This window comes from Thalia democratica, chromosome 2 (genome assembly GCF_965202585.1).
Source record: "Thalia democratica chromosome 2, ktThaDemo2.hap1.1, whole genome shotgun sequence".
In the NCBI taxonomy this organism is placed as follows: Eukaryota; Metazoa; Chordata; class Thaliacea; order Salpida; family Salpidae; genus Thalia; species Thalia democratica.
The window spans coordinates 33,686,466-33,707,134 of record NC_139166.1 but is presented as its reverse complement, the minus strand read 5'-3'; the positions used below and the strand labels follow the sequence as shown (position 1 = coordinate 33,707,134).

General features: G+C 24.4%; 1 protein-coding gene across 2 annotated transcripts; it reads left to right on the top strand.

Annotated features, from left to right (window-relative positions):
- The first annotated feature begins 1,657 nt into the window (after positions 1 to 1,657).
- On the top strand, positions 1,658 to 19,374 carry LOC145829847 (uncharacterized). 2 transcript variants are annotated; one of them, XM_082937718.1, is made up of 8 exons: positions 1,658 to 1,791; positions 2,459 to 2,566; positions 2,854 to 2,922; positions 4,382 to 4,438; positions 4,999 to 5,160; positions 18,328 to 18,441; positions 18,690 to 18,762; positions 18,914 to 19,374. In XM_082937718.1, the coding sequence occupies exons 1-8, from the start codon at positions 1,729 to 1,731 to the stop codon at positions 18,976 to 18,978; spliced, it is 711 nt and encodes a 236-aa protein (XP_082793844.1). In that variant the 5' UTR covers positions 1,658 to 1,728; the 3' UTR covers positions 18,979 to 19,374. The 2 variants fall into 2 exon arrangements, with proteins under 2 accessions (XP_082793844.1, XP_082793845.1); XM_082937719.1 differs by lacking the exon at positions 2,854 to 2,922 and having other exon boundaries at positions 18,914 to 19,372.
- Positions 19,375 to 20,669: the final 1,295 nt, after the last annotated feature.

Sequence of the window (20,669 nt, the reverse complement as noted above, 5' to 3'; positions counted from 1 at the left end):
TAAAAAAATTATATTAAAAGATTATTAATCTTGTTTACTACAACTTTGTCTGTAGTACAACAGAACCTTTTTTTTATGGAACAGAACAAGTTTTTTTACTACTTCATATATTATATATGATTTAGTGTAGTTTTATTGTTTAATATTTTTTTTGGAACGGGTCTAAATTTGCACGAAGACAAAAATGCACGAGGTTACTAAATTGCACAAGTGGACTAAATTGCACGAAGACTAAATTGCACGAGGGCACAAAGTTGCACAAAGACAAATTTGCACGAAGGGACAAAATTTCACGAAGACATTTTTGCACCAAAGGTCAATTTTGCACGAGTTACAATTTTGCACGGAGGGTCATTTTTGCACGAGAGTAAAAAAAAAAAGAAAAATAAACTAAAAGATAAATTGATAAAAAAAAAATTACTAACCGAGGGTAACATTGATAGTAAAAATTAAAATTAAAAACTAACTAATAAAAAATTATAAAAAAAAATTACCGACCGAGGGTAAGGGTTAGGGGTAACAGTGATAGTAAAAAAAAATTAAAAAAAGTATTAAAAAATTATTAAATAAAAATTAAAAATATATTCAACCCCTTCAAAAATGTCTCCGTGCAAAATTGTCTGCTCGTACAAAAGTGATCGTTCGTATAATAGTGTCTTCGTGCATATTGTTATCTTATCTTCGTTAAATTTTATCCCCTCGTGCAAAAATGTTTTCGTGCAATTTTGACAGCTACCCATTTTTTAATGCAGTAATTTCTTAAGTAAAGCTATTATTTTACATTTAAAAACCGTTTAAAAAATATTTTTTTAAATTTCCCAAATATAGCTAGCTTAAAAATATGTAACTATATATTGCGTTTTATTTATTCATCAAGAAAAAATTATGTGTATTATTCCGTAACAAAAACAATGTATATTATTCCGAATGTATAATTTTTGTTTTTGAAATATTTAATAATATCAGCCTAGAATGTTGTATACAACTTTATTAAGATTATTATTATTGTTTATTGGACGATAAAAAAAAGCGCTCAAAAATGTTGGTCTAAGGACCTGGTGTACAAAGGAACCTTTCAGTTATCGAGTCGTATACTACATGATTTTGCTTTGTTTTAAAACCAATCAAAAACCGTAAGTTTGCCTAGATTGTTTTGTCTGTTTTAAAAAGATTTTGAAAGCTTTAAAACAATTAATGTTAGACACTTAAGTATCTATTTAAAACACTTAGGTTATAACTATTGCTTTTCAACTGAAATATTTTTAAAGTTTTGATAACAGTCGATTTTTATCCAGAAGTAAATATGCAAAAAAGTTACATTTTTTCAGTTTCAATCATCCAAAATTAAATGTTTTTGTGTATAACAAAAACATTGTTGTACTTTACTTTAATTTACATCGTACAGTACAGTCTACTTTACTTTTTTTTTTGAATTACATTTATTGCAACAATGGTTCTTTAGTAAATTAAGATTGTATAACAGTCAAATAATTTGCAATTCAATTTTTACGTACTTACCTTTTATTAGAATATAAGATTAGCAATTAAAGTTAGCATATAGGATGCTTTTTTCTTTTCTTTTTCGTCTTTTTACAAAAATCTTTTTTCTTCTATTAGTTTTAAACTATATCATTCTACTACTTACGTAAATTCTAAAAATTTTAGTTTTTAAATAGTCATTGGCTTAAAAAAAGGAGTTTAAAAAATAATAATTTTAAGTTTTTTGATATGAAAGTAGTAAACAAAAACGCAAAACTTACAAAGAGGGGTAACTTGATAATTTTAGTTTGTGTTAGTTTGTTTCACGTTTTTAATTCTAGTTTTTTTTTTTTAAGTTTATATAATTTTTAAATAAAAAACAAAAAAATGTTGTTTATACTACATATAAATTTATATAGAATCTATAATCTTATATATAATTTATATTTATATGTTTCAAAATTTTTTATCCTAATTAAATTATTTTTATAAACCTTCAAAACTAATATTCTATAATTTTCAAAGTCATTTTGAAGAAACTTGTTTTGTTTGTTCCCATTTAATTTAACTTAAATAATTTATTTTTAATAAATAATTTGGAAAATAATTCATATAACTTTATCTATAATTTAATGAAAAATATAGTATAGTAATGTTTGTTCTGAATCTTAATTGTTTATTTTACAATAAAAAAAAATTACAACTTTTTTGTTTAAATTCTAGAGCTAGGATTTTATGTACTTTAATTTATTGTATGGTTTATGTAAATAATCGATAACATTTTGAAAAAGTTTTTTTGTTTTTTTAAACATGATTATAATTGAAATTTTGTGATAGAGCAATTGCTAAATTCGTAAAATTTTTATGCTTTTAATATTATATTACTTATAAAATTTTTAATTAAAGTAGTAAATGTTTAGCACATAAGACATAATATTTTTGACAATTATTTAAATTACATTTTTTACTACATCTACAGTTTTCAAAACTTTGTATTGGATTTGGGTTTTTGATTTTTGGATTAGTTTTTTCTCTAATATGGAAGCAACACAATTCCTTAGCATATTCTCTGTTTTTTTCTGTTTATGTAAGTTTTTATTGCTCACTTTTTCTTAAACTTGTTTTTAGTAAACACCTAACTTAACTTTTAAATGTACAAAAAGTAAAAACACGTAAGTATAAAAGTATAGTTATACTGAACTGGGTATCGGCTTACTTTAAGAATTTAATTGTGCTATTTTTGATAATTTAACAATTACATAATTAAACTTCTTTTACTGTGAAAAAAGGAAACTAACTTTACCTTTTACATTACTAATAAAAATAACTTTTAAAACAATTGCTTAATTAATTATTTATTGAACGACAAGAAAGTGTTCAAAAAGGTTGGTCCAGGGACTTAGTGTACAAAAAACCTTTTGGTTATCAACTAATACACCACAGGTACAGTTTGATGTCTTGTCCAAGATAAGAATAAACTATATCATATATGTCTATTTATTTATTTGTTTTTATTTTCAACGTTGTAATAATATCGTTTTGTTACTTAACGTATTAGTATTGACAATAAGTCGTAAAACTTAATATTAAGGAAGAAAATAGTTTATCAAATTATAATTTTCTTGTAGTATAGCTTTTAAAATTGTTAATTTTTTTTTTTCGCAGTACGGTTCATAAATTAAGAAGTATTTCTAGCTTGGAAAGTTTCACTGTTCATTAAATATATTTTCTTTATTTTTATAAAGAGAATAATAAATTTTATATTAAAAATAAAATGAAAAACTTCACGGTGTAAAAATAATTGTCTTTTTTTCTACTTAAACTGTTACTTACTATAAAACGAAATCATATCACTAAATTTTTATAATTGATTAACAACATGAATTACTAACTAACAAAAAAATCAGGCTGGTTGCAGTAGTACTGTTTTTAAATCATTTTTCATTTATTGTATGTATAATTTTTCTATTGAAATGAGAAACAGTACTAATACAGCAGTACAGTAACAACATTTAAACTGCTATCGCTTATTCACATCTTTATCTAGAATTTGAAATGTAAACCTTAACCTAATAACCCAACGTACCAAAACAAAAACAATTAATACTTCTGGTTGATTAAAGTGTAAAACTTTAAAACTAATTAAAGTTAAAACAAACGGAAATTTGATTTTTGATCAGTTAGATTTGAGCAGAAACACTGTAGCCAGTAGAAAAAAAAAAAATTTTTGTTTTGTATAGAAATTAAACTATTTTACAAAAAAAATAATTATTTTATGAGTTACTATCACAACAAAATCATTACCACAAATTAAAAAAAATATTTAAATTTATAGTCTAACTAACAAGTAACACAACATATAAAGTTAACTTTTTTTAAACTTAGAAATTTCTTATTTATACAATCAATAAAATTATGTCATTTTAATACCTAAAACAAATATTGAAAAAAAAAAAAGTTTTAAGTTTTTTACTAGTAGTGTAGATTCTGTACTATTGTGACTTACTATACTTTAAATACAGTAACTTAAACAGTTCGATTTTTTTTAAGTTTTAATTTTAATATCTAGTTTCAACTGTCGTGTCATCTAAAAAGCTGTTTTAGTTTCCTTTAAAAGTAGCATGTAGTTGAAACTGTCATTACAATTAGAGCACTGATTATTTAACTATTTAAATTAGAAAAATATTTATTGCTTTCTAATTAGAGAAATTTTGAAGATGTTTTAAATTTAAGATTTTTTTAATTATTTCTCAAACTTTTTTTATCAAAACTTTTTATGTTGTATGTTCAATAAAAGTACTAATAAAAGTTAATTTGTGTTTTCTAAACAAAAACTAAAATTTAAAAACAAATATTTAATAATTTTTTTGCTAATTTGACCTAGTTAATATGTGTTTTGTAGTTGGTTGTTGCACCTCTTCGATTTCTATTAAGGAGAAACATCATTACTAAAAGACAAGTAAGTATTTTTTTAATAAAAAGGAAACAAACTAGTAACTATATTAAGTTCTATATTATTAAGTAAATATTAATTTTATATTATTTATATAAAATGACTTTTTTCATACAAAAACTTAAAATAAAAACAGTTCATAAGTTAGGAGTAAAAACCGTTAATAAAAACTTTCAAGTGTTAGTCTCTTAAGTATAAATGTAACTTACGAGTAAAAGTTTTTTTTTTCCTAATTAGTACTATCATTTACTTTTGTAAAATGTATTGCAGCAGTAAAGTTTCAGTCATTAATCAAATTATTTTAGCTTTATTTAAAATTATATGAAAGGAGTATAATTGTTTTTGTAACAATCTTAATACATATGTACTGTTTAATTACAAAAACTTTAAATCTTTACTTAATTTCTTCGCTTTCAGTTAATAAATATCACGGAAGACCAATTAAATTTTTTTTAATGAATAAAACTAATGACTTAAAGTTTTAAGATAAAATAAATTTATTCCTTAGAAGAAAATAATTAACATGAAAATTAGTTTGAATATATTTGTAGAAGATTTTTTTTTAGATTACTGCGTTATACATTGTCTTGATCTTCAAAGTTTTCTTGAACATTTTAATACTAGTGTTTAAAATTGGGCCACCAGTTTTATATGTAACCAACCTAAATACCACGCAAACTCGTCGTTACAGAGTACCAGATCTTTACAAGGTGTACCTAGAAGAATCTGTTAGTTGTTATGAGTATTGAATGAATTTGTTTTAATTCTTTATTCATTGTTATTACATTTTACGACTTAAACTGCAAACTATGGTTAATGAATTGATGAATAAAAAACGTTTCAGTTTTTTTTTACTAAACCCATTGAAGTTTTAAATAAAGCATGTGTTAAATTTTTAAAAAACGTTTTTTATTTAAAACCATAAATATACTTTTTATTTTTCTAAAGTTTTAACTTTTAGGTTTTCGTTACTCCGTTTTTTAAGTATTTTTAATTAAATTCATCGTTTAAAAACTGTAATTTTAATAAAAACAACTGTTTAAATCTACTTTTCAATTTTTTAATAATTTTGAATTATGTATTTTAAAGTGCCATATTTTAAGTAAGTTGTTTTTGAAGCACTAAAGTCGATATTTAAATTAAAATGCCAAAAACAAGAAACTAAAAACTTCGAGCATTTACACACGAAAAATAGTAATAACTATTTTTTTAGTTTTTGGTATTTTTATTTAAATATCGACTTTACTGCTTAAAAAAAACTTACTTAAAATATTGCACTTTAAAAGGCATAATTGTTAATTATATGAACAAATCAAACAAAGAAATTATAAGCAAACCTTTAAATAAAACATAAAACATTGAAACTAAGAACTGCTCCTTGTATTACTTCTAATTATTTATTGTTGATGGTGCAAAACATCTCAACTTTGTTGATGATGGCCAAAATTAATATTAGTTAAAATTTTTTTGTTCTGTTACAACTTTTTTTTGAGCATCATATAAATATATGTGGTGTAGTCTTATAGGTTTTTTTCTTGTTTTTACCGTTTTCATTTTGTTATTAATTAGTTGATGCTTTCTTTTAACATTGTTTACAATTTACCACGTACGTTTTTGTTTATTGAATAATAGTTAATACTGTTTATCCTAGTTTGTGATTTTGTTTTGATTTTCTCAGTTTGTGTGTCTTGTTAAAAGGTTTGTTGAGTTGGTTTATTTTTATTAATTTATGCTTTGTAGCTTACTTTAGCTCATTATCCTACGAGCAGGAATAATTTTTTATTTGCACTTATCTATTGCAAAGAAATAATAGGGATAATTTTTTACTATTATACAAAAAAAACTAATACATCTGTTGTACAAAAGTTTTTAAATAAATGAAATTAGTATAACCATGTTAAATATATTACTTATTTAATTTTGTTTTTTCGATTAAGTAGTATGTACAGTACGGTAAATAAGTAAACATATATACATATATTTATAAAATAAAAAAAGCAACTAGTTTTCGTATCGTTTACTCAGTTTCAATGTTTAATACATATCTTCAGAACAAAATAAAGTACATAGCAAAATTTTTAAAGAGTCACACAAAAAACACATTATGACGTTTCAAATAAAATTAAATAATTTTAGTTAACTTATTTTAAAAACAACTTATGTACAAGTTAACTTATGTTTTGCTTTGTTTGTTCTTGTTTTTGGCTTTATTTTATAGTTATTTTTGTTATTAATTAGTGGTTTTTGTTCTTTTAAATTACATGCTTTGATTATGGAGATCGGGTTGCTGCCTTTCTTTTCTTTTGTTTAATGATAAATCTTTTTTTATTGTTTCGATTTCGTACTTTTCTAAGCAACATAAATGGCATGTTTTGTTGTTTTTCGGTTTTGTTTTAGTTCTGCAGAGTATTTCCCATTTTAAATTATAGTTCGATAATTCGGTATTGTGTCTTTTTAATTTGTTAGTAAAGCTTGCCTTATGGTTGCTTAGAGAATAGTATATATATATATTCATTTGTTTGACTATATAACAAACAATAGATTTACACGACCGTTTCGTATATGAGATATATTAACCCATATATTCCTAAGTAAGGCTAGATTTTATTAAAAATGTTTAGCATAAGTTTAAAATTTAAAAAAATTGTAACTAGTATGACGAAGTAATAATAAATGCTTTTGTGCAGCAAGTTAAGTTTGAAAAATATGCTGATTTTAGTTTTGTTACTGGTTTAAGAATTTGTGCATTTTGAAAAGTTTGGAAAGGCTGTATAAGAAAAATTATTTAAACTGCTCGTGTTCGCGGCATAATTTTAATTTGATTTAATATTTAGTTAGTTCAAATTTGGATAAAAAAATGACTTTGGTAATGAATGCATGTATTTTGTCTTTCGCTTTTCTTATTTGGTGTTATGGTCTTGTCTGATTTATCAATTTCGATTTTTTCTAAGTTGCAAAGTTTGCAGACAAATTTAGTATTAAATTTTGATTTTGTCCTGCTTAGTATTCAGCATTAAATTGTATAGTCTGTGTTGTTATCTTTTAAACTCCAAATTTAGTTTGCCTGTTCTGTTGTATGTCTTTTGTTAATGTTGTTTAATGAATATTTGTGATTCCTATTTCTTTGTTTGAAACTATTTCCCGTAGATTCCAAGTACTGTTTGGTTGCTTTATTGGATGTTACTGTTGCTCTACAGATTATGTCAGAAACTAGGCGTTGTTTGTTTAAAGGATAAGTTTCTTTGTGGCAATTGCAAAGTTTATCCTTTGTGTTACCTTAATCATTTATATTGTTTTTGTTTAAAATTTTATTGTTGTGTGCTATTATTTTGCTTCTAAAATTACTTGTACAACTGTATGATATTTTGATTGTGTTGCGGTTGAATGTTTTTTATATGGATGGTTTTCATCAAAGGATGTGATAATTAAATTTAAAAATTGCTTGCCTATTTTAGAACTTACAGTTAAACTAAACGGTTAGACAAAAAAAAAAGAAATATAATATTTTTCAACCCTCCGTTTAGTTTAACTGTTAAACTTGCACAAAAACTTGCTGCACGAAAACCTGCGTTATTACTATGTCATAATACTCTAAATTTTTGTTAAACATTTTTTATAAACTCTAGCTTTACTGAGGAATATATGGATTAATATATCTCATATACGAAACAGTCGTATAAATCTATTGTTTGTTATATAATCAAATAAATATTTAGCTCCAACTTAACTTTTCGAGCGCTATTAAGAAAAACTTTAAAAAAAAAACTATTAGTATATATAAGATGTAACGTTAAAAGGCGTTAAATCCTGGAGATCCTGATAAGCTAAGCTTATCGGAATAAATACCACAGATGTTCTTGTGCTAAAATTTTATTTCAACTAACGGCGTTTCACTGCTCTCAAATAAATTTAAGAACAGATCTACGGAGAACAGATTTATTGTATTTTAAGAGGAGCTTTTTCATATGTCGACAAGATGATATGAATTTGCTCCTCTTATTTAAACAACCTTCCTTTTTTAACACATACATAACGGCTGTTGATTCTTTGAGGCACATCCTACACACAGGATTATTACCCTCTGCTATTGGCTGCGCTCTTTTTATCACCTAAGTTAATTTAAAATCAACGTTTTTGCGCTTTAGGCCGCAAACATACTTCGAAAGCTCAGTCTCATTTTCGTATACACCACCTTTAAAAGATTTTTTATGGTTAGCATATCGAAATCTGAACTGAGTGGAGCATAAGCCGATGTAGAACTTCTTTTCAAGGTCAGAGTTAACTGTTGCCTTGTAAATAATGTTCTCTGAACGGCAATCAGGCAGCTAAATCATATCGTCTTGTCGACATATGAAAAAGCTCCTCTTGAAATACAATAAATTTTGAAGTATTTCATAGTCATTAAACTGTTGTCTTTGTGAATTTTAGTTGTTTGATTAGTTAGATGGAAGATCGATTTTTGTACTAAATTTTTGTAATGCACAATATTACGTCATAGTTTTTTTTGTTTTTTTGGGGTAGGACTTTTTATGGGTAGTATTTTATGGGCACTATTTTATGTGTAGAATTGCTGCAATCAATTCTGCCTATAATTTGATGTGATGTCATTAACATTATGTGTAGTATTTACATGTTGCTGCAATTAAGTTGCTGCAATTAAATGAAAAATAAAATACTGTCCAGGCCTTATATAAATATTATGGATAGTTTTTGTTGTTTTAAATTTATAAACAAACAAGTTAAAAAACTTGAATACACATAAACCAATTGTTTGATTTATTTGTACATTTATTTAAATTTTATTTTGTAAACTAACAGAAGTATAGGCTAGACTTATTAAAAGATTATGGATGTGTTTTTCATTTAAGATTTAATAAAGAAAAAAAACTTGAATACACTTAAACCAATTGTTTGATTTAAAAGTATATTTATGTAATTTATATTTTTTATATTAACAGAAGTAATGGCTTGGCATATTACAAATATTTTGAAAAAAAAATTATTTAAGACTTTATAAACAAAATAAAAAAATTAAAATTGAACACACATAAACCAATTGTTTGACTTGTAGTTGTATATATGTAATTTATATTTAGTAAACTTATAAAAGTACTGGTTTGCTCTTATGTGTACTATTTTATGGGCACTATTTTATGTGTAGAATTGCTTCAATCAATTATGCCCATAGTTTTATATGATTTAATTTAAATTATGGGTAGTATTTAGATATTGCTGTTATTAAATAAAAATAAAATACAGTCCAGGCCTTATATAAATATTATGGATAGTTTTTGTAGTTTTAAATTTATAAACAAACAAATGAAAAAACTTGAATACACATAAACCAATAGTTTGATTTATTTGTACATTTTTTAAATTGTATTTTGTAAACTAACAGAAGTAGTGGCTAGACTTATTCAAAGACTATGGATAATTTTTTTATTTAAGATTTAATAAAGAAAAAAAAAAGCTTGATTACACTTAAACCAATTGTTTGATTTAAAAGTATGTTTATGTAATTTATATTTTTATACTACCAGAAGTAATGGCTTGGCATATTATAAATATTATTAATATTTCTTTACTTAAGATTTTATAAACAAAATTAAAATTTAACACACATAAACCAATTGTTTGATTTATAGTTGTATATATGTAATTTACATTTAGTAAACTTATAGAAGTAGTGGTTTCGCCTTATGTGTACTATTTTATTGGCACTCTTTTATGTGTAGAATTGCTTCAATTAACTTATGTGATTTGATTTAAATTATGGGTAGTATTTAGATGTTGCTGCAATTAAGTAAAAATAAAATACTGTCTACTTTTAAATCAAACAATTGGTTTAAATGTGTTCAAGCTTTTTTTATTTGTTAAATATTACATAAAAAAATTATCCATAATCTTTTAATAAGTCTATCCACTACTTCTGTTAGTTTACAAAATACAATTTAAATAAATGTACAAATAAATCAAACTATTTGTTTATGTGAATTCAAGTTTTTTTTAATTTGTTTGTTTATAAATTTAAAACTACAAAAACTATCAATAATATTTATATAAGGCTTAGAAAGTATTTTAATTTTCACATAGTTGCAGCAACATCTAAATACAACCCATTGAATATAATTGATTGAAGCAATTCTACACATAAAATAGTGCCCATAAAATAGTACACATAAGAGCAAACCACTACTTTTATAAGTTTACTAAATATAAATTACATATATACAACTATAAATCAAACATTTGGTTTATGTGTGTTCAATTTTAATTTTTTATTTTGTTTATAAAATCTTAAATAAATAAAAAGTTCAAAATATTTATAATATGCCAAGCCATTGATTTTGTTAATATAAAAAACATAAATTAAATAAATATAATTTTATATCAAACAATTGGTTTAAGTGTATTCAAGTTTTTTTTCTTTATTAAATCTTTAAAAAAAATTATCCATAATCTTTTAATAAGTCTAGCCACTACTTTTTCAGTTTACAAAATATAATTTACATAAATGTACAAATAAATCAAACTATTGGTTTATGTGTATTCAAGTTTTTTTATTTGTTTGTTTATAAATTTAAAACAACAAAAACTATCCATAATATTTATATAAGGCCTGGACAGTATTTTATTTTTCATTTAATTGCAGCAACTTAATTGCAGCAACATGTAAATACTACACATAATGTTAATGACATCACATCAAATTATAGGCAGAATTGATTGAGAATTATAGGCAGCAATTCTACACATAAAATAGTGCCCATAAAATAGTACACATAAAAAGTCCTACCGGTTTTTTTGCATAACTTTTGCATCTAATGTTTAGTACAGTGCTTTTTTATTTTGAATTAAACTGGCTGATGATTAGAGCATTATGAAACATATGTACCAGTATTTTTTAAATCGTACTTTTCCAATAAATTATAAAAACGTCCTTTAAGTGGGCTCTGTAGAAGGTATTCAAGTTTAGACAATAACCTTATTATATATATACATATATATATTGAAATGGCGATTTTAAAAATTCTGGTACATATGTTTCATATGTAATTTCATCGCCATTTCAATAAATTATTTAAAAGCCCTTCAAGTGGGCTCAGTAGAAGGTGTATAAGTTTGAACATTAACCTTATTTTATATACATATATATATATATATTTATTTATTTAATTATATAAAAACTATAATTCAAACAGCTGTTTCACACATTGAAATGTAAAATTTCATGTGATCTTCAGTGAGTTGTAGTTTATTATAATAGTGAACAGAAATTTCGATTTTAGAATTTTTTATAGTAATTATGACGTAGTAATGGTACAGTTTATTGTACGATTAGTTGAATTTGAAATACGCTGTAAATGTTATTCTATGCTTTTTAGGAAAGTTTAAAAAGGTTATTTTGGAAAAATGTTTTAAGCTATTAGAAAAATTTTTTAGGCTATTGGGAAAAATGTTATAAAATGCTATAAAATACTCGTGTTTGCCGCTTCGATTTTATTTTGTTTTAATATTTAGTTGGTGTTAATTTAGTTAAAAAAGTACTTTTGATAATGGATGCATATGTTTTGTCTTTCGCTTTTCTTGTTTAGTGTTACGTTCTTATCTGATTTTTCGATTTCTATTTTTTCTAAGTTACAAAGTTTGCAGCCGAATTTAGTATTGAATTTTAATTTTTTCCTGTTTAATATTTCCCATTTAATTTTGTAGTCTGTATTGTTATCTTTTAAGTTCCATATGTAATTCGCTAGTTCTGTTGTGTGTCTTTTGTTAATATTGTTGAATGATGATTTGTGGTTTCTGTATCTTTGTTTAAAGGTATTTCCTGTCGACCCTATATACTGCTTTGTTGTTTTATTTGATGTTACTGTTGCTTTATAAATTATATTTGACACTAGGCATTCGTTATTTAAAGGGCAAGGTTCTTTACGGCAATTACAAAGTTTATCTTTTATGGTGCTTTTATCGTCTATATTGCTTTTGTTTAATATTTTGTTGTTGTGAGCTATTATTTTACTTCTGAAATTATTTGTGCAACTGTAAGATATTTTGATTGTGTTTCGGTTGAATATTTTATGGAATGGGTGGTTTTCGTCAAATGATGTAGTAATCAGGTTTAAGAATTGTTTGCCTATTTTTGAACTTATATTTAGACTGAATGGTGGGTTGAAATATATTATGTCTCTTTTTCTTTGTTTTTTATTTCTTTCTGGTAAAGTGGTCTTATCGTATTTTAAAGTGTTTTTATAATTGGCCGAATTTAATGCTTTTTGGTATTCATTTTTTACATTGTTGAAGGATTCTTCGTTATTAGATAGTTTTATTAGTCTTCTGTTTATTGTTTCGGGTAGTTGTTTTAGTATTTGTCGGGGGTGGTTGGAGTTATAGTTTACGTATAAAATTGGTGAGTTTGGTTTGTTGTATGGTTGGTAACTTGAGTTTGATATGTTGAAAGATACATCTAAGAAGTCTGTTTGGAATAATCCGGATTCTATTGTTATTTTAAAGCCGTTTTGTTTGAATAATTTAAATAAATATTTAGCGGTGTTTTCGGCTGATCTCGGTGATTTGCTTCTTATTATCCCTAGCCCGTCATCTCTATATAATCCGAATTCATTATCTATAAAAATCTAACTTTTTTTGATTTCATTTAGTAAAAATAACCCTATTAAATCGCAGATTTCTGCCCGTTAAATGATTCCATACTTACATTAAATAGTTGGTCTGAATTTTTTTTTTCCCAGGTTTGGCTTTTATGAGTTAAAATTGCTTTACAAGAGTGTATAATTAAATTCATTTCTTTGTCTGTTATTGGGTAATATTTTTCAGCGAATTCTAATGCTTTAATTAAATTATTTTTGGTTATACTAGGGTAAAATTTGGTGATGTCGAATTTTATGAATCTGTAGTTTTTGTTAAATTTAGATTTTTTGAACCAGGTGATAACTTCGTCTGTATTTTTCCATTATTTTAATTTAGATTGTTTTCGTATTATACAATTAATTTTATCTATTAAGTTTTTTGAGTATTTGGTAAAAGGTGATTTACTTGGGTTTATGAGTCTGTATTCAATTTTATTCGGGAAGTTTTCTTTGTGGTCTTTGATTGTAATAAATGCTTGTTTTTCTTCTAGTTTTGGTATCTTGCCTTCTACATTGTGTGTTTTTATTAGGTTATAGGTCTCATCATTTATTTTATTTATTGTGTTTTTGTTTGATATTTTATATTCGGCACATATTTTTTCGTTTAATATTTTTTCGTAAATACATTTGTCTACTTTATATAGGTTATTTGATTTGTCAGCAAACACGAATAGTTTATTTACCTATAGTTTATTTAGAGACCTATAACCTAATAAAAACACACAATGTAGAAGGCAAGATACCAAAACTAGAAGAAAAACAAGCATTTATTACAATCAAAGACCACAAAGAAAACTTCCCGAATAAAATTGAATACAGACTCATAAACCCAAGTAAATCACCTTTCACCAAATACTCAAAAAACTTAATAGATAAAATTAATTGTATAATACGAAAACAATCTAAATTAAACCAATGGAAAAATACAGACGAAGTTATCACCTGGTTCAAAAACTCTAAATTTAACAAAAACTACAGATTCATAAAATTCGACATCACCAAATTTTACCCTAGTATAACCAAAAATAATTCAATTAAAGCATTAGAATTCGCTGAAAAATATTACCCAATAACAGACAAAGAAATGAATTTAATTATACACTCTTGTAAAGCAATTTTAACTCATAAAAGCCAAACCTGGGAAAAAACAAATTCAGACCAACTATTTAATGTAAGTATGGGATCATTTAACGGGGCAGAAATCTGCGATTTAATAGGGTTATTTTTACTAAATGAAATCAAAAAAAGTAAGATTTTTATAGATAATGAATTCGGATTATATAGAGATGACGGGCTAGGGATAATAAGAAGCAAATCACCGAGATCAGCCGAAAACACCGCTAAATATTTATTTAAATTATACAAACAAAACGGCTTTAAAATAACAATAGAATCCGGATTATTCCAAACAGACTTCTTAGATGTATCCTTCAACATATCAAACTCAAGTTACCAACCATACAACAAACCAAACTCACCAATTTTATACGTAAACTATAACTCCAACCACCCCCGACAAATACTAAAACAACTACATGAAACAATAAACAGAAGACTAATAAAACTATCTAATAACGAAGAATCCTTCAACAATGTAAAAAATGAATACCAAAAAGCATTAAATTCGGCCAATTATAAAAACACCTTAAAATACGATAAGACCACTTTACCAGAAAGAAATAAAAAACAAAGAAAAAGAGACATAATATATTTCAACCCACCATTCAGTCTAAATATAAGTTCAAAAATAGGCAAACAATTCTTAAACCTGATTACTACATCATTTGACGAAAACCACCCATTCCATAAAATATTCAACCGAAACACAATCAAAATATCTTACAGTTGCACAAATAATTTCAGAAGTAAAATAATAGCTCACAACAACAAAATATTAAACAAAAGCAATATAGACGATAAAAGCACCATAAAAGATAAACTTTGTAATTGCCGTAAAGAACCTTGCCCTTTAAATAACGAATGCCTAGTGTCAAATATAATTTATAAAGCAACAGTAACATCAAATAAAACAACAAAGCAGTATATAAGGTCGACAGGAAATACCTTTAAACAAAGATACAGAAACCACAAATCATCATTCAACAATATTAACAAAAGACACACAACAGAACTAACGAATTACATATGGAACTTAAAAGATAACAATACAGACTACAAAATTAAATGGGAAATATTAAACAGGAAAAAATTAAAATTCAATACTAAATTCGGCTGCAAACTTTGTAACTTAGAAAAAATAGAAATCGAAAAATCAGATAAGAACGTAACACTAAACAAGAAAAGCGAAAGACAAAACATATGCATCCATTATCAAAAGTACTTTTTTAACTAAATTAACACCAACTAAATATTAAAACAAAATAAAATCGAAGCGGCAAACACGAGTATTTTATAGCATTTTATAACATTTTTCCCAATAGCCTAAAAAATTTTTCTAATAGCTTAAAACATTTTTCCAAAATAACCTTTTTAAACTTTCCTAAAAAGCATAGAATAACATTTACAGCGTATTTCAAATTCAACTAATCGTACAATAAACTGTACCATTACTACGTCATAATTACTATAAAAAATTCTAAAATCGAAATTTCTGTTCACTATTATAATAAACTACAACTCACTGAAGATCACATGAAATTTTACATTTCAATGTGTGAAACAGCTGTTTGAATTATAGTTTTTATATAATTAAATAAATAAATATTAAGCTCCAATTTGATTTGTCGAGCACTATCGATCAGAACTTTGTATAAAACCTTTAATATATATATATATATATATATATATATATATATATATATATATATATATATATATATATATGAATAACTTAAGAAATTATTAATAATATGTTCTATTACTAAGAGCTTTATCAAAAAGCATAGCTTACTGTCTTCATAAGTGATCCTACATAATAACATTTACATGAGTCAATATTTTTTTTATTCAAAGTTTATGGGTATGATCCAACAATATTATAAAAACTTTTATTTGAATACATTAATTGTAAAACAATGGATAACAGACTTAGTTTATGTTTAATTGTTTTTTGTAGAGTTTGTTTCGTCGTAGTTTGAAACACATTTAGTTAGAAAAATTATTTTTTTGCGGCTGAATATTATTTTAACACTTAAATTAAACCTAACGTTAGACCATCACAAAATTATTCTCAAGGGGTTTTTGGTTAAAGTCCAAATTATAAAAATAAATTTTTTAGTTGATTTTTAGCATGATCTTTTGCTTGCAGTTTCCTAAGGCCTTAACAAATTAAACTGACACTTTATGTTGGATTTTTGCACAATATTTATAATAAGAATGTATGCTTGTATATTTTTCAATCTGATAAGAAAAAACAAGTTTAAAACTATAAAAATATTACGAGATTTTGGCGCCAAAGGGTTTCAAGCAATTGAAATTTTTGATAAGCTTACTGGCAATCGGAAGTCATATAATGTTTACCATCAAAACTATTTTATGTTGAAAGTTGACAAGACTGTTTAAAAAAATACGGTGTCAAAGCTTATAACAACGTATTAAACTAAGTTTTGGTACAATTTAGTTTTTCGTTCGTTTGTTGATTTGTTTTCATATATAAAGTTTTAATCTCTGAAGTTTATACCTTTTAATGAATCAAATTTTTACTCTTCATCTTTATATGTTATAATTTTATTTCTGTTTATACTTTAATTGTTATGGTAATTTTAAGATTTATTCGAAAAAAATGCTTACTCTTAATTTTCTATAAATAAAATTATAAAAAAAATTTAATCAGACGATTTGAATATTTTAATTTAGCTTAACCACAAAATTAAATTATTAACTCTTCTTGACAGTCGAATAATTAAACTTTAAAAATATTTATATAGTTTTTATTACCACAGATGTTCTTGTGCTAAAACTTTATTTCAACTAACGGCGTTTCACTGCTCTCAAATAAATTTAAGAACAGATCTACGGAGTCTATAAAATGTTAACACACATTAGAAAAAAGCAGAAAAAAGCATGTATAATTATGTATAGTATTTATCTAGGTAGTAACTATAAATGGACTTTATGGTTTAAAAACAAAGTTTGGGATAAAAGCATAAAATTATAAAATTGTCTACAAAAAAAACAAATTTAATAAAAGTAGGCACTAACCTCAAAAAGCTCTAAGAATAGGCAGGTTTTAAAAATGAAAATTAAATTGAGTTGTGCAGAAATGTTACGTCATAATAATTTTAACAAATTGTTCAATAATTTATACAGCTTAAAAACATGAAGTATTAAACTTGCAAGTATATGTGAGTTTTGTGAAATAAATTAGTACATAAATAGACAGAGTTATTTAAAGTAGAATCGTCGGTTATGGGGACAGATATTCGATAAATCTTGCCTTTTAAATAACTCTGTCTATTTATGTACTAATTTATTTCACAAAACTCACATATACTTGCAAGTTTAATACTTCATGTTTTTAAGCTGTATAAATTATTGAACAATTTGTTAAAATTATTATGACGTAACATTTCTGCACAACTCAATTTAATTTTCATTTTTAAAACCTGCCTATTCTTAGAGCTTTTTGAGGTTAGTGCCTACTTTTATTAAATTTGTTTTTTTTGTAGACAATTTTATAATTTTATGCTTTTATCCCAAACTTTGTTTTTAAACCATAAAGTCCATTTATAGTTACTACCTAGATAAATACTATACATAATTATACATGCTTTTTTCTTCTTTTTTTCTAATGTGTGTTAACATTTTATAGACTCCGTAGATCTGTTCTTAAATTTATTTGAGAGCAGTGAAACGCCGTTAGTTGAAATAAAGTTTTAGCACAAGAACATCTGTGGTATACATTCCGATAAGCTTAGCTTATCAGGATCTCCAGGATTTAACGCCTTATAACGTTACATCTTATAGTTTTTATTATATATTTATTAATGTAATAGTTTGTAAACTACTGAATAATTTTTTTTTTGAGTAAGACTAAAGTTTTTTCATGTGAAAACGATTTATCCATAAAACAGAATTTTCTAAAGTATCGTCTTTTCATTGCCATTTAATTAATGTAAGCAGTAAGCACAAAAGTAAGACTCTGTGACCAAAGTTTCTTTTTATATAATCTTTTCAAAATAAGTAAAAGAATAGAAATACGAAGTAGTTTAATTTATTAGTCGTTTTTATTAACTAAAAAGCTTGTGAAAATAAGTATTGTTATGCCATTAACTAAGTTCTTATCAAAAGGATGTATCGATTCATGTCTACGCAACAATTTTCATTGTTCTGTATTCACTGAAACTGATTGCACTTTTAATAATTATTGCTCTGTTCTCAGAAGTTCTTCACTGTTCCAATAAGGTTTGTTATTTTAAGTAAAAACATTTTATAAATATATAAAAGTTATTAGAATTTAACTAGCTGGTAAAAATATTAATCATTAACAAAAATAAGATAGCATTAATTAGTAAAAAAAAATTAATTATTTTGTTTTACCCTCTTAAAAAAAATTTAAGCTTCTTTTTTAAATGTATCTTAAACTATTGGTGAAATAATTCTTTTTGAACTACAAACAAACCTTAATTTGAAATAAGTAAACATGTTTAAAGGAGAATTCAAACTACCATGCGTTTGTAAACACTGGATTTGATGATCAGCAAACTGCACAAACAATTGAACAATGTCTGTTTTTTAATGATTTTTAAAAATATAAATGTACAATAATGTTGTAGTCTAGTTTTTTTTATAAGTTATAAAGCAGTTTTGAGTTTCTTTAAGTATTTTTTCAAAGTAATTTATAAATGAGACTGAATATATATATGTTTTTTTTCAGGTAAGACAAACCGTGATGAAGACAATTATACTGACAATGCAACTGTTGTAAAAGCCGCTGTATAATTTTTTTTTCAATAACTTATTGAATTTTGTAATTGTATTGTAATTGTTAATTGAATTATAATCTAATATTAAAATAGTAGTGAATCTTAAAATATAAAATAAGCAGGTATTTTTGTATAATGAAAATGTTTTACTTGTAGCCAGCTTAACATTTTATTCATTATTTTTATATTTTGATTTACATGAAATAAGAATTAACAGTTTTGAGTAGGTGTATGTATAGCTCTGTATTTACTTTTAGCGATGTTTTATATAAAATGAGAATATTTCTAATTAAAAAAATCTATAGAAAATTATAATAGATTGAAAAAAATATTAATATTAAATAACATACGCTCTGTAATGTTGTAATTTTTTTTTAAAGTTTTGCTATAAACTACACACTTTACTCATGGTTTTATGTTTTTTATAGCGTTTGTTTATTATACTAAAACATAGTTATGTAAAAAAAAATAAAAATTAACTTCTACTCATACTTATTCTATGTATAAATAATTTATGTATAAAAGTTTTATTCATATATTTAAATGAAAAATGGTCATGTCCTTCTATATTTTTAACAATAACTGTATAATTGTAAATAAAGTTTCTTTTTTTTTTAAGGTATTTTTTCTTCAAAAGCTGTATTACGCTTAAAAGCACGAGGACCACAGAAAAAAGATTAATAACGACAATGAAAATGTATTATACATGGCTCTAAAACTGTTACTCATTTACCATAATTTAGTAATTTTATATTTGATTTTTTTTAAGTTTTATATTAAGCTACTTAGAGGATTATTTTTCACTTTCAAAATCCACAATTATTAAATTGATTACGAAACAGTCAAGTACGATACAAAATAGCGACAGCAAAAATACAAAAATATAAACTTGATGATAAATTAAAATATAAAACTAAGGTGGAATGCAACTAAGTAAAAAAAAATTACTGTCAAAATATAAAATCAATTTTTTGAAATATAACTATTACCAATTTACCATTACTATTTAACTATTACTATTTACTTAAAAATCAATCAGATATAAGTCAAACTTAACTTTCTCTATATTTTTTAAAAACTAAGACAAATTTTTAGTATTGGTATATTTTTAATCTATTTATGGGCTGGTTGATGGTAGTTTGATTGGGTATGGGCAGAGATGGCTTGGTTTTGGTTTTCAAATTTGGGATTTAGTGTAACTGTTTTGTCTCCATTGATTATGTGGCTAAAAATAGGTTTGTTTAGTTTTTATTTTACTTAACTTAATTCTTATATCAATTCATGAGTTAGATGAATAGAGTTTTTTTTTACAGAGGTACAATGTTATATTATACATCTTTAATAATTTGAAAATTATTTACTTTTTAGATTATCAATATTATTATTTACAAAAAAAAACAGCTGATGAGTCCACTAAATAAGTAATACTTTTTTAAGTATGTACAGTATATTTGATAGCATTTTTTTTGACTAATGTATATTTTTTTTCTTTTTCCCTTGATCCATTATCAAGTTTACTATATAAGTTAAGTTTTACTTTTAAATTGTTTTTATGTAAAATTCATTAGATATTTATTAAAATGTTTTTTATGTAAAGTTTATTAAATATTTGTCAAGTTTTCTTCAAAGTCTATTTGTACATTAAAAGGTATGATTTCTTTTTACGTAGATATTAACATTTCCTTAAGTTTTTACAACAATTAAAGT

Bases quoted from the DNA above. Each gene is read 5' to 3' on its own strand.
- LOC145829847 (XM_082937718.1), top strand. From the start codon at position 1,729: ATGAAAGTAGTAAACAAAAACGCAAAACTTACAAAGAGGGGTAACTTG. The intron at 1,792-2,458 runs GTTAGTTTGTTT...CTACATCTACAG, and splicing joins ACTTGATAATTTTAGTTTGT to TTTTCAAAACTTTGTATTGG. The intron at 2,923-4,381 runs GTACAGTTTGAT...TGTGTTTTGTAG, and splicing joins TATCAACTAATACACCACAG to TTGGTTGTTGCACCTCTTCG.